This window comes from Tenrec ecaudatus, chromosome 4 (assembly GCF_050624435.1).
Source record: "Tenrec ecaudatus isolate mTenEca1 chromosome 4, mTenEca1.hap1, whole genome shotgun sequence".
In the NCBI taxonomy this organism is placed as follows: Eukaryota; Metazoa; Chordata; class Mammalia; order Afrosoricida; family Tenrecidae; genus Tenrec; species Tenrec ecaudatus.
Genome location: NC_134533.1, coordinates 90924837 through 90937168, shown reverse-complemented (window position 1 = coordinate 90937168; position 12332 = coordinate 90924837). Strand labels below are relative to the sequence as shown.

Below are 12332 nucleotides of genomic sequence, written 5' to 3'. Positions count from 1 at the left end.
GTCAGTTTTACATTTATACCACTGTGAAGGGACTTAAACTTTCATGATGTTATTTCCATTTATCCATGAACATTTTGAAGTCCCCTTGAACAATTAAAAATGTAAACACAAAACAAAACAAAAAATGTAAACACAACTCTGTGACATTTTTACAGATTTCAATATCAGTCATCAAAGAGGTGAAAAAAAAAAGACATGTGAACTCTGCATAACCTGAATCTCAGGCAAACGAACTCTGTTTAGAAAACGTTTCTGAAAATTTTTTATTACATTTTATTAGGGGCTCATACAACTCTTATCACAATCCATACATATACATCCATCAATTGTATAAAGCACATCTGTACATTCTTTGCCCTAATCATTTTCAAAGCATTTGCTCTCCACTTAAGCCCTTTGCATCAGGTCCTCTTTTTTCCCCTCCCTCCCTCCCCACTCCCCCTCCCTCATGAGCCCTTGATAATTTATAGATTATTATTTTGTCATATCTTGTCCTATCTGGAGTCTCCCTTCTCTGCCGTCCGTCCCCCAGAGAGGAGGTCACATGTGGATCCTTGTAATTAGTTCCTCCTTTCCAAACCACTCACCCTCTACTCTCCCAGTATCTGAAAATTTTTTTTAATGAATCTGCTACCCAAAATAATAAGTAATACATACTACTGAATATACTATTTCTGCATCTTGACCCTTAGATATCTAGACAGAAATGTTGCCAACTTGGACAGTATGATAAATTGATGGTGAATTTAATTGCGCTGATTTTACATGTCTACAGACATTGCTAGGTCTCACAGTAAACAATACAGTGGCCTAACTAGAGAAATATTTCTGGAATGGAAAACCCATTTAAAATAAGTGATATGTCACTAACACTGACAAAGGAGTAAACAATGAAGGCCATGAGTAAGTAATTCAGGAACTTCAAGTACCGATGTTTTGTTTAATTGTGTATGGAAAATAAATGTCGCATAACACAACTTAAAGAGAATTACTGGTTCTGCGAAGGATACAGCAGGCCACTTTATCAGGCTTCTTCAGCCAAAGACTTAACGAGGATGTGCAAACTAGGCATAACAGCAGCTTTTACGGAAAAAAGGCTAATTAAACAAATTAATGTAGTTCATTTACACAAAGCTGCTACGCAACAACCAAACATGTAAACTAAGAGCATGAGTATTTCTTACATGAAAAACCTGTAGGGATCCTACCATTTTCAACTCAAGGGAAGGGACTTGTATTGCCCTTACATGAGCTACAGATAAATAGTCAAAGATGTTTGGTTATCTTGAAAGTGAAGCACTCCCCCGCATGATCATGATCCGAATTCTACCTTACAAGTCTGGATAGAGCAGAGGATGTACACTGGTGCAGATAGGAGCTGGAGGCACAGGGAATACAGGGCGGATGATACCTTCAGGACCAGGGGTGTGAGGGGCGATACTGGGGGGGGGGGTAGAGGGTGAGTGGGTTGGAAAGAGGGAACCAGTTACAAGGATCTACAAGTGACCTCCTCCCTGGGGGACGGACAACAGAAAAGGGGGTGAAGGGAGATGCCGGACTGGGAAAGATATGACAAAATAATAATTTATAAATTATCAAGGGCGCACGAGAGAGGGAGGGAGCGGGGAAGGAGGGAGGGAAAAAAAGAGGACTTGATGCAAAGGGCTTAAGTAGAGAGCAAATGCTTTGAAAATGATTAGGGCAAAGAATGTACAGATGTGCTTTATACAATTGATGTATGGATTGTGATAAGAGTTGTATGAGCCCCTAATAAAATGTAAAAAAAAAAAAAAAAAAGAAAGTGAAGCACATTCCTCCAACATCAAATTTCTAATATCAAGGTTTAAGGGAAGATTCTCCTAAGTAATGGTGTGAGGCATGATACAGTAATTTTATGTAAAGGGGACAGCTGTTAGAAGCTTGTACCTTGAAAAGATTTACAAAGCCTCATCTTTAAGCAACACCCAAAGCTTTAGTTTGTGAGACTGCTTTTATAAAACTGCACCATGGCTACTGAGCTATTCTTCTAATGCAGGAATTAAACAGGAGACACTTTACTTGCTATAAAAAACTAAAGCTAGTGACAATGCAACAATATCAATAGTAATCAATACCAAAGGGCCTAGACCAAAAAACAAATTAAAGCCTTTGATCTCCAATCCTAAAGGCAAGAACATCTACTTAATATTGCAAAAATGCTGTAGAGTTAACACAGGAGCATTTTAGCAACTGACCAAAGTTATTACTACTGTAATATAAATATTCAAATTGTAATAATAGTTTAAGATTTAAATAAAAATTTCAGACTTATTCTTAAGGTCACGACTAAACATTGATATTAACACCTGCTATTAAGCAGTCAACCAAATATATTATTGGAATATTTTTAGCACCAATGTGAATACAATATTGGGGAAGCTTATTTTTCTAGTAACCAAATATGTCTACAAACATGGGGTAGGAAAGGAAAGATAGTGCCACAATCAACAAAAACACCAACAACCACAGAAACAAGTAGGTGGCATGTCAGTTTTAAAGGCGGGCTATGGTTTTCGAAGCCGTGGTATTCTATGCAGGCAAGGGTGGTAAGCCAGGGTGCCGGTGCTTTTTAATTTTTGTTTGTTTTAAAACACATTTATGTGCAGATGCTTTTTAAAGGTCTACTGAGTGATCTGTATCAAGTTGCTTAAGATGTTTATGTAGTTTGAAACCAACAATCTATTTTCTACTAATCCGCTCCACATATAGATGTTGTTGTTTATCAGATGCCATTGACGCATAAGATTATTAGTCTAACATTATTTATAGAAGGAATAAATGGAATAGGGGAACAGTCAAATATATACTATGATGAAATATTATGTACTTGTTAAAAATTATATTTATTTTTAAGGACATGTAAGATATAAGAAAATAATTCAAAATTATGAAATGATAAAAATATTTTCTCAAGAATGAAGGTGCTTCAAAAAGTTCATGGAAAAGTTCCATTTTCTTTTAAATCTAGTTTTCCATGAACCTTCTGAAGGCTAATTGTGTATGATTACATATAAATAAAAACTATAATCCATTAATTAGATATTAACTTATTATCCTTTGGCAATGAAATCATAGGTGCCTTGTCTATAGTTTATACTTAAGTGTACAGCCACAAGATTTTCTAAAAAAAAGTTTTAATGTTAATGATTTAAAAATATGGCCATCCAAATAGCTAACTACTTTCTTTTATTCAGATTAAACCATCATTCACAAAGCACTTGACATAGAAACTCAAAGCTTATTTAAAAGGTTTTTGGTCACTACCACCCTAAAAGGAGCCCTGGGGCACAGCCATGGTGCTATATGTGGTTTACGAACCACCAGGTTTTCTACTCCTGGAGAGTTATTTCTGAAACCCACGGGGGCAGTTCTACCCTGTCCAACAGGGTTGCTAACAGCCAGCACTGACTTGATAGCAGTAAGTTTATTACCCTAAAATCACTAGAACTGTTCAAATTTTAATAACTGGAAATATATTGGCGGGAGCTTAAAAACAATTTAAGGAGAGGAAAAATATGAGAAGCTGATACCAAGGGCTCAAGTAGAAAGAGAATATTTTGAAAATGATGATGGAAACAAATGTACAAATGCGCTTGACACAATGAATATATGTAAGCATCATGATGAGCTGTACAATCACAAAAAATGATTTTAAATGATTCAATAAATTTAAGGAAAAATGGAATTAAAACATAATGAAGTTTTCCCACAACCTTTTTGAATGCCCCATGGAGACAGCCTAGGCAGAATTCAACACACTGAACACAGAAATCACAAAGTGAGGGCCATAAACAATAAGTCAATCACCTGCTTTGTGCCCATCTCTCTGTTCACAAGCGGGTGAAGATGATGATAGGTAGCACTATTGGTCTTCACAGAAGGAATTCCCTTCACATCAATGTTCTGAAAAAGAGAACACAAGCAAAAAAGAACATAAAGCATAATAAAAAAGTATTAAGTTTCAATTAAAGCAGAACTCAAGGCCAAAAATAATCACTTCTCCCCTTTAACCACTTAATCTGATCCCAGATAAATTAAAGGCTGTTCACAATAAATCTCTTTTTTCCTCTGAGTTAAATTCTTTCCAGACTTAATAAAAGCACCAGTTTTGGTTTTCAAGAGTCACTGGGACCTCAAAATTTTTTCCTGGGTGGTCCTTCCTCTCTACAATTGCCCACAGTCAATTCCAAGTCAACCTGCCCGTCTTCCTCCCTGTCCCGCCCCACCCGCTACTGCACTTGACGAGTCTTAAAAAAAACAAAAAAACACTTTCTAGCTATCTCTGAAGTAATAACCAATCACGGTTTTTCATTCACCTCCATTTCGACTGTAACCTTGTGTTTAAAGAGAGACTTCATTTGGCAACTCCTGAACACGATCACACTCATCTTACAGCAGTGGTTCTCAACTTCCCAATGCGGGGGCCCTTTCATACAGGTTCCCATGTGGTGGTGAACCCCCAACCATACTGTTATTTTCACTGCTATTTCGTCACTGTAATTTTGCTACTGTTATGAATCGGGCAACACCTGTGAAAGGGTCGTTCGACCGCCAAAGGGGATGCGACCTACAAGTTAAGAACCGTTGTCTTACAAGGTATGTCAAATGAAATCGTAGAATTCTACTTATCTACAGGAAGATAGAACATGCATATTATGTTCTAGTCCATATCTAATCACAAAATTCTAATTTAGTTCATACTAAGGCTTACTTTTTAAATTATGGTCAACACTGGCCAATATTTAAATCATTCTTATTCAAAAACAAAACAATTCACAGGACAAATTACCATTCTTTCTTTTCTGTATTTTGTCATAAAAGCAGATTCAGTCCACCCCTGTTTATTATGCCCTATTATTCAGTTAGACAATATTGGGACCCATAATAGCATTATAGTTCTGTTTTAAGAAAAAGTCCTTATGCATCAGAACTCTATACTATTTTTATAGGCAAAATGGTGGTATTTCAGGTATCTTTTGAAATACTCTAGCTATGTTCATGGGTTACTGGGGCAATTAGAAATATTAAGTTTAAAAAAATGATGGTTACTTTGACCCCTGTTGAATCCTAAGACTAAAAAGAGATATTATAACTTCTTCTCCACACCCCGAGGTATTTACTTACCTCGAAAAGAGTTGGAGGCGGTGGTGGTAAACTTGTAATTTTGGCAGATCTCTCTTTTTCTACAAGCAGAGCTTCCTTTCGAGCGTTTATATGCCTTAAGGAAACAAAAGTCATAATACATTTTTCAGCTAATAAGCAACTAAGTCCATTGCCACTGAGTGGATTCTATAGTGAAGACCAACTCAGGAATCTTACATCTTTATCCTAAAATAGCGCTTCTGCGGCTGTAGAGAGTACGACAGCCTTACCTTTCTCCTGCTGAGCTGCTGGTGGATTTGAACCGCCAACCTTGCAAGCAGTCCAATGCTTATTTGACAATGCCACTAGGGTTACTCTTCCCGAAGTAGTAGTAATGGTCTGGACCATTTGGGAGTCATTAGAGAGCATTTATGTAAAGATTACAGCACAGTATAATCCTTGAGTGAAAATACCAAAAAACATAGCTCTCAAGAAACTCTTCTTTCTGATCGCACAGGTTCAGTATATTCTTTCAATAGCTATATAGAGACTCCAGAATATATTTTTTAAATACTTCTGACATTTAGAAGGAGGCCCTGTGGAGCTATCAGGTAGGCACTGGACTGCTAACTAAGGGGTGGCAAGTCAAAGCCACCAGCCGATTCTCAGGAGAGAAGGCCATCTTCGCCTGCTCATCAAGATGTACAGCCTCGGAAACTCAGTGCAGTGTTCATAAGAGCCGGAGTCAACATGAGGGGGTGGGTTTGGTTTATTTTGATATTTACAGGGCTTTGTGCATATACATTTTAAAAATGGGAAAACCATCAGGAGAAATATAGTCAAAGAGGTCTATAGTGAAGACCAGCTCAGGAATCTTACATCTTTATCCTATAATCTCCACTGTTTAGTATAAAGCAACGAGATGTTGATAAAAATGGGCCACTGTCTAAAATGATCACTGCTGATCCTTAATTTTCATAACTTGCATAAATACTAATGACTCCCAAAGAGTCTATAACACTTTAAAAACACGGATTTCTTTCTTCTGGTGGACAAGAACAACCTGAGTCAGCAGACATTCTCCAGAACATCGGTTAATTGCAACTAAGCCCAGCAGACTACAACTACAAATGAAAGCTCATTTGTTACTATGTTCTCCCACATGACAAGATTTTACAATCAGATCTAACAAATTCAGTAGATATACTTCTATACATATAGTATCCAGTGTACACTCTGCCAGCCAAGTCCATTTCCGTTGGGAATAAGGTAAAAACTAATACCACGTTACCGGTTTTTCTGTTTCATTAATATTTCTTTTTGATTTTTTTGTATTTTCAGTGCCTCTTTATGCCTCATTTCTGCTCGTTTTCTCCTTTCTGCTGCCCGCTGTGTCACACCATCCAAATCAGGTTCCTAAAAACAATGGTATTACTTAAAACAGGTTCCTAAAAACAATGGTATTACTTAAAATGTCATGCCGAGCAAGATTAATAGGAAAGCATCTTGTCTGCTGTTAGAAGTAACAAGTAGATGAACATATATGATCAGAGCAAATGAAGGGGCAGGAGGAGAAAGTGAAGCACAGCCTGGCCCACCAGGCCGTGAGGATGATGTTCCTGAGTAGAGCAGCCAGTCCACAGAGAGAACAACATGGCTGGCCCCACTATGAGACATGATGCCCCTCAGTGACTAAGGGCAATACAGGGGACAGCACCGGAGACACAGTGTGGGAATTGCACCTGACCTGATCCCACCACACCGAGGCAAATCACTGGGGGAGTGCAGCGGAACAGCAAGGGAATGGAGTGGCAAGGTCCCCAGGGAATGCTGAAAGTGGACTTTGGGGCCAGGGCGTGGTGCCCCAACAGACTGGACTGGAAAACGCTCCTAAGGGCCAGCAAACGATCCCTGAACTAACTACAAGCTTTTCTCTTGTGGAAAAAAAAAAAAAAGAAGAAGTAACAAGTAGGGAGCAAATGTTTTGAGAATGATAAGGGTAACAAATGTACAAATGTGCTTTACACAACTGATATATGTATGGATTGGGATAAGAGTTGTATGAGCCCCCAGTAAAATGATCAACAAAAGAGAACAGAAGTAACTTTCAATTTTGCTATGTTCTTCCACCGACTGCAACAGCATTTCCAAAACATGCTACTTGGAAGTTAGTCAGGGCAAGCCCCAAGAGGAGGAGCAAGTCCGGAAATGTTGGAAACTGCACGGAAGCCGCAAATTCGTGGCGGGACAGACAGAGTTACAGCAACCGGACGGCAAAGCTAACCCCGGGAACAAGGGCTGCATCTGTTGCCCCATTCTTACAAGACATTTCTTTTCCTCACCGGTGCTTATCAAAGACTCGCCTTCCTGGAAGGCAGTTTATTTTGTGAGGCTGTCTCGGGGGCTGCAATTTAATCCGTTCCAGCAATCAATCACAACACTGGTCAAATCAGATTTAGGTCAGGGAGACTTCTCTATTCAGCCAAACTTTTTGAAGAGGAGGGAACAAAGGATTTCTATTCTTTGTGGATTTCATTTGTGAATCAAACCCGTGGGTATTACACCCAAGCACACACGTTTAGAGGGTCCAGGAATGAAACTGAAATGGGAAATCTGAGTTCTTCCTCCTCCTGGCTCAGAGGTGATCATGTACCCAGAGACAAGGACTAGAAGAGGGTGATACTAACTCAAACACCGCAGCACATTGCCATTGACATCACTGCTACCAAAAAACTGAATGAGTCCCTCTTCCTAAACTAGTTCCTGGTATTACAGTATATTTCTAAAACAATTCAGAATGTCTCAAACTGCATATAAAAAAAGCTTTTTATCACATAAACACTCAATAACTATAATTTATAATCAATAAATACTGTATATACTCGAATATAAGCTGACCCGAGTATAAGCCAAGGCACCTAATCATTACCTGGGAAACAAGAAAAACTGATTGACTCGAGTATAAGCCTAGGGTGGAAAAGGCAGAAGCTATAGGTGAGTTTCAATAATCAAAACAAATGAAAATAAAATTACTAAAAATTGAGACATCAGTGGGGTAATGTATTTAAATATTTATTTTAAATAAAAAGCATAAATAAAATGACAAGTCATTTAACATTAGTAAACCAGCACAGTAAGTGGAAAATAGGTTCAACAAAAACAACAATAACATATCAACAATGATACCTTAAGAGTACTATCCTGTTAATTGTTAAATTGTTAAAATAAAATTTAAAAAAAAAAGAGTACTATCCTGAGCTCAATCAGCAACCAAACTAAAATGAAGAGTTAAAATCCTTCAAAACTGGATTCCTCATCATCATCCGTATCCCAATGCAGAGCTTCAGCTGGTGTGAGGTCATCATAGATGCTGTCCTCACTGAGATCGCCGTCATCACCATCATTGCTGTCATTTTCATACAAAGCACAGTCTTCACTGTCATCCATAGCATTACTAATACTACATTTCTGGAAGGCACGTTACACCATGTCTTCTGGAATATCTTCCCATGCATCTCGAACCCACTTTGCTATTAACTCTATGTCAGGTTTCATGACAATTCCTCCTTTTGTTAGTCGGGCTTGACCAACATGACATCCATTCTTGCCACATCCTTCGCACACGGTCTTTAAAAGGCTTATTCAAAGATACATTCAGAGGCTGCAGTACAGATGTAAGCCCACCTGGAATAACGGCTAAAGTAACTTTACTAGATTTTGCCAATTTTTTTATGTCATCCGATAGGTGGGCTCTGAACAAATTCCAAACAAGTAACAATGGCTTTTTCTTTAAGGCTGCTCCTGGTCGTCGGTTCCAAATTTCTTCCAGCCATTTTTTTGTTCCGTCTTCATCCATTCAGCCTCTAACATGTGCACGCACAGTAATTCTTGGTGTGAAATTGATCTTTTTAGGCAAGGTCTTTCTTTTAAAAATAATGACAGGACGCAGCTTAGTTCCATTAGCCAAACATGATAGAACAACTGTAAAGTTTTGTTTTTTTTTCATTTCCTGTGGTTTTGAGAAAAATGTTTTTTTCTCCTAAACTTGCCACAGTTTTGTTGCTTGGAAGATCAAAAGTCATGGCAGTTTCATCCATATTCCCAATATCTGCCAGGTCATAATTATAAATCCTTCTTTGTTTTATAATAAATAACTGGAATGACATAATGTTTTCTTCAAGGTCTTGTGGCAATTTCTGGGAAATCTTTGTCTCAAACATAGTAGGCCAAACCTATTCAGGAAGCAGGTGCACCAACCTGCTGATGCAGCAAATTTTTCAATGCCTGGTGTTTTGTATTTGTCATCCTTAGCCATTTGTAGAGGACATATGTGGATTCCCATGCGTGTTACGCAGTAACCATTTTGATGACACTCCATAACCCATTTATGCAATTCACTCTCCAGAGCCCCATAAAAAAGACGTTAAACTATGATGAGCTTTTTTAGCTTTTGGAATCTGTTCCAAGTCAGCGTTCATTTTCCGCCACTCCCTCACTTGCTTTGCGTCAACACAGAATTCCCTACTTGCAATACTGTTATTGCTCTCTTCTGCTCTTGACACAACCTTCATTTTGAAACCAGCCTCATATGACCTGCGTTTTTGTTTTGGTTCAAGTGTATCCATTTCTAATAGGATAAAAAAACAAGACTTTGAAAAAGAACTTTCATGGTAATGCCTCCCCCTCACCCACCCCCAAACACATCCTTACCAGTTCAGCTGCCAGCCTAAGTGAATCACTAGGGGAGCTTCTACAAATTGGAGCCGTCCATGTCATAGGACGGCTCTAATTGGTTAGATGTGAACAAACAAACATTCAAAGCCCTGCAGTGTCAGCGGGGCTTTGAATGAACAGCAGAGAAACGGCAATCACCCACGAGATAACGGGCGCTCGTCCCGTTACCTGGGGGGGAGCGGCGGGGGGGAGCGAGATGTTACACCTCGCTGGGGTACCACTGTCCCATGTATAAGCTGAATTTGTGCTCAAAAACTTGGCTTGTACACAAGTGTATACGTTAAGTAGTCAAGTAAAGTGTTCACTTACATTTTCCTTGGCCTGTCGATGTCCTTCTCCCATATGTTTTAAACTCGCCAAATACAGTTTTTCTAAGCTCTTGATTTTCTGAGTCTGTGATTCTTCCCATTCTGTCCTGAGCTCCTCTGCCAATCGAGTGAATTGCTGATTCCTCCTCTGTTTTATGTCTTCTCTTATCTGTAAGGCGATATCCCTTTCTTGTTCTCGAACCTAAAGTACAAGTATTTAGGGGATTATGTAAAAGGAGACTTGATTTTTTTTAAAAGTTCTTTAGAAACAGGAACTCAAATAAATTATCTTCAAAGCGTTATAAGTTCTTCTGGATAGTCATATCATACCAGTCAAGGCTATCTCAAGCAAAAAACCTAGGTGATGTAAAAAACTAAAAATACTAAAACTCTATCTAAAGTTTCCATTATTGAGAAAAAAATAAATATACAAAATAAATAAGGTTTCCATCATCTCCCTCCAGGCTCACATACTAATGGGACTACCATTATCACTCTAGTATGTCCAGAGTATTCGCTTCTGAGAGGCAAGGATGCTGAGACTTTGTCTCACAAACTTTGGACATGCCAGCGGAGACCTCATGCTTGGAAGAGGCGCAGCGTAAAGGAGGGTGAGACGGACTGACACTGTGACTAGCAATGGGATCAAGAACAGGAAGAACTGTGAGGATGTTGCAGGACTGGGGAGTGTTTCCTTCTCTTGTGCATGAAGTCACTATGGGTTGGAACTGACTCCATGGCACCTAACAACAAACACAACGTGAGTGGCTAAAATAATAAGTGTAGCCCAGATGAACAGAGAGGGAGACAGACAGATGAGAACTACATTTATGTGGTGCAGCACCTTTGATGGTAGACAGAGGGCCCCTCAAACATGCTTCATAGTTAACTTTTACTCTAAAATGGCGTCTCGTTCACGCCATCAAGTTGATTGCAACCACAGTGGCCCTCTGAGGCAGTGCAGAACTGCCCTTGTGGTCTCCCGAGACTGTAGCTGCTTGAGTGAGTAGAAAGCCTCACTAGTTTTCCACGGGTGGCTGGTGGTTTGGAACTGTTGATCTTGAGGTTAACAGCCCAACACATAACCAGGGCTCTAGAAAAGGATAATCTGTAACTTCCCCAACAAATTCACTTCAGCAATTAATAATCCTTTTGAGTACTCCTAATCTTCAAAAGTTATAATTTAGAAAACATTAAAAATTTTTCTAAAGAATTATTAATTCAAGTAATCCCCATCAGCAAACTATTCCTCAATCTATTTACCATCTCATGCCACTTTTCAAATGTTCCACAACTAGTTACAGGTCTACTCTGGAGATACTGTGTTTAGTTCCAGACAACTGCAAAAACCATATCACAATAGAAGAGCAAAAAAAAAAAATATTACAAAAAAGCAAGTCACAGACTTTCTGATTCCTAATGCATATGAACGTCATGTTCACACTATACTAGTGGCCAGCTGGTGGCACAGTGGGTTAGGTGTTGGCTGCTGACCCAAGTTGGCAGTTCAGTCACGATGGGACAAAGACAAAGCTATTTCCATAAAGATTTACCATCTCGGAAACCCTATGGAGCAGTTCTGTTCTGTCCTATAGGGTCACTATGAGTCAGAATCAACTCAATGGCAATGGGTTTGGTTTTTTATATTACAATTAATTATACTATAAAAAATTTCTGATTAAAAAAAAGGTGAAATATAAGGATTACCAAAATGTGCCACAGACTCATGATGTGAGTACATGCTGTTAGAAAGATGGCAGGCTTGCCGGGAATCCTCAATTTATAAAAGTGCAGCATCTGCGAAACACTGTACTCTGTGCGGGCGCTGGAGCAAAAAGGCATTTACAAGCAAAATTTTACTTAAAATGCTCTAATGTGGAAAACACAAATAACGTGGAGGAAAACAAGAAACCAGATGCGCTTCTCCAAAAAAGCCGTACCTGTAGCAATCTCAGTTTCCGTCTCCTCTCATAATCTTCCTTCAACACAACTGCTTCTTCATTAGGGCTCAATCTCAGCTTGCCAGTCTTCGCGGCTTTTCTTTTCATTTCTGTGCACTTCAAATGTAAAAGTTTTATTTATTTTTTTAAGGAAGAAAGTCTTTAGAAATATACACCATTAAGATAGCAACAAAGAATAGTTTTCAATGACACTTAAAAGGCTATTGCA

General features: G+C 38.8%; 1 protein-coding gene across 5 annotated transcripts in view; it reads right to left on the bottom strand.

Annotated features, from left to right (window-relative positions):
• The window catches only part of CEP295 (centrosomal protein 295), a 53424-nt gene that overhangs the window by 34255 nt on the left and 6837 nt on the right, over positions 1–12332 (bottom strand). For 4 of the 5 annotated variants that reach the window (XR_012783948.1, XM_075546451.1, XM_075546452.1 and 1 more), the window contains 5 exons: positions 12104–12220; positions 10165–10365; positions 6413–6537; positions 5164–5257; positions 3847–3942 (listed from right to left, as the gene is read on the bottom strand). Coding sequence is in view for 3 of the 5 variants with exons in the window: in XM_075546451.1 (XP_075402566.1) it covers positions 3847–3942; positions 5164–5257; positions 6413–6537; positions 10165–10365; positions 12104–12220 (633 nt within the window). In the remaining 2 variants the exon portion in view is untranslated. Of the gene's footprint in view, positions 1–3846; positions 3943–5163; positions 5258–6412; positions 6538–10164; positions 10366–12103; positions 12221–12332 lie in introns of those variants that run through there. The other variant, XM_075546455.1, reaches the window with a different exon arrangement.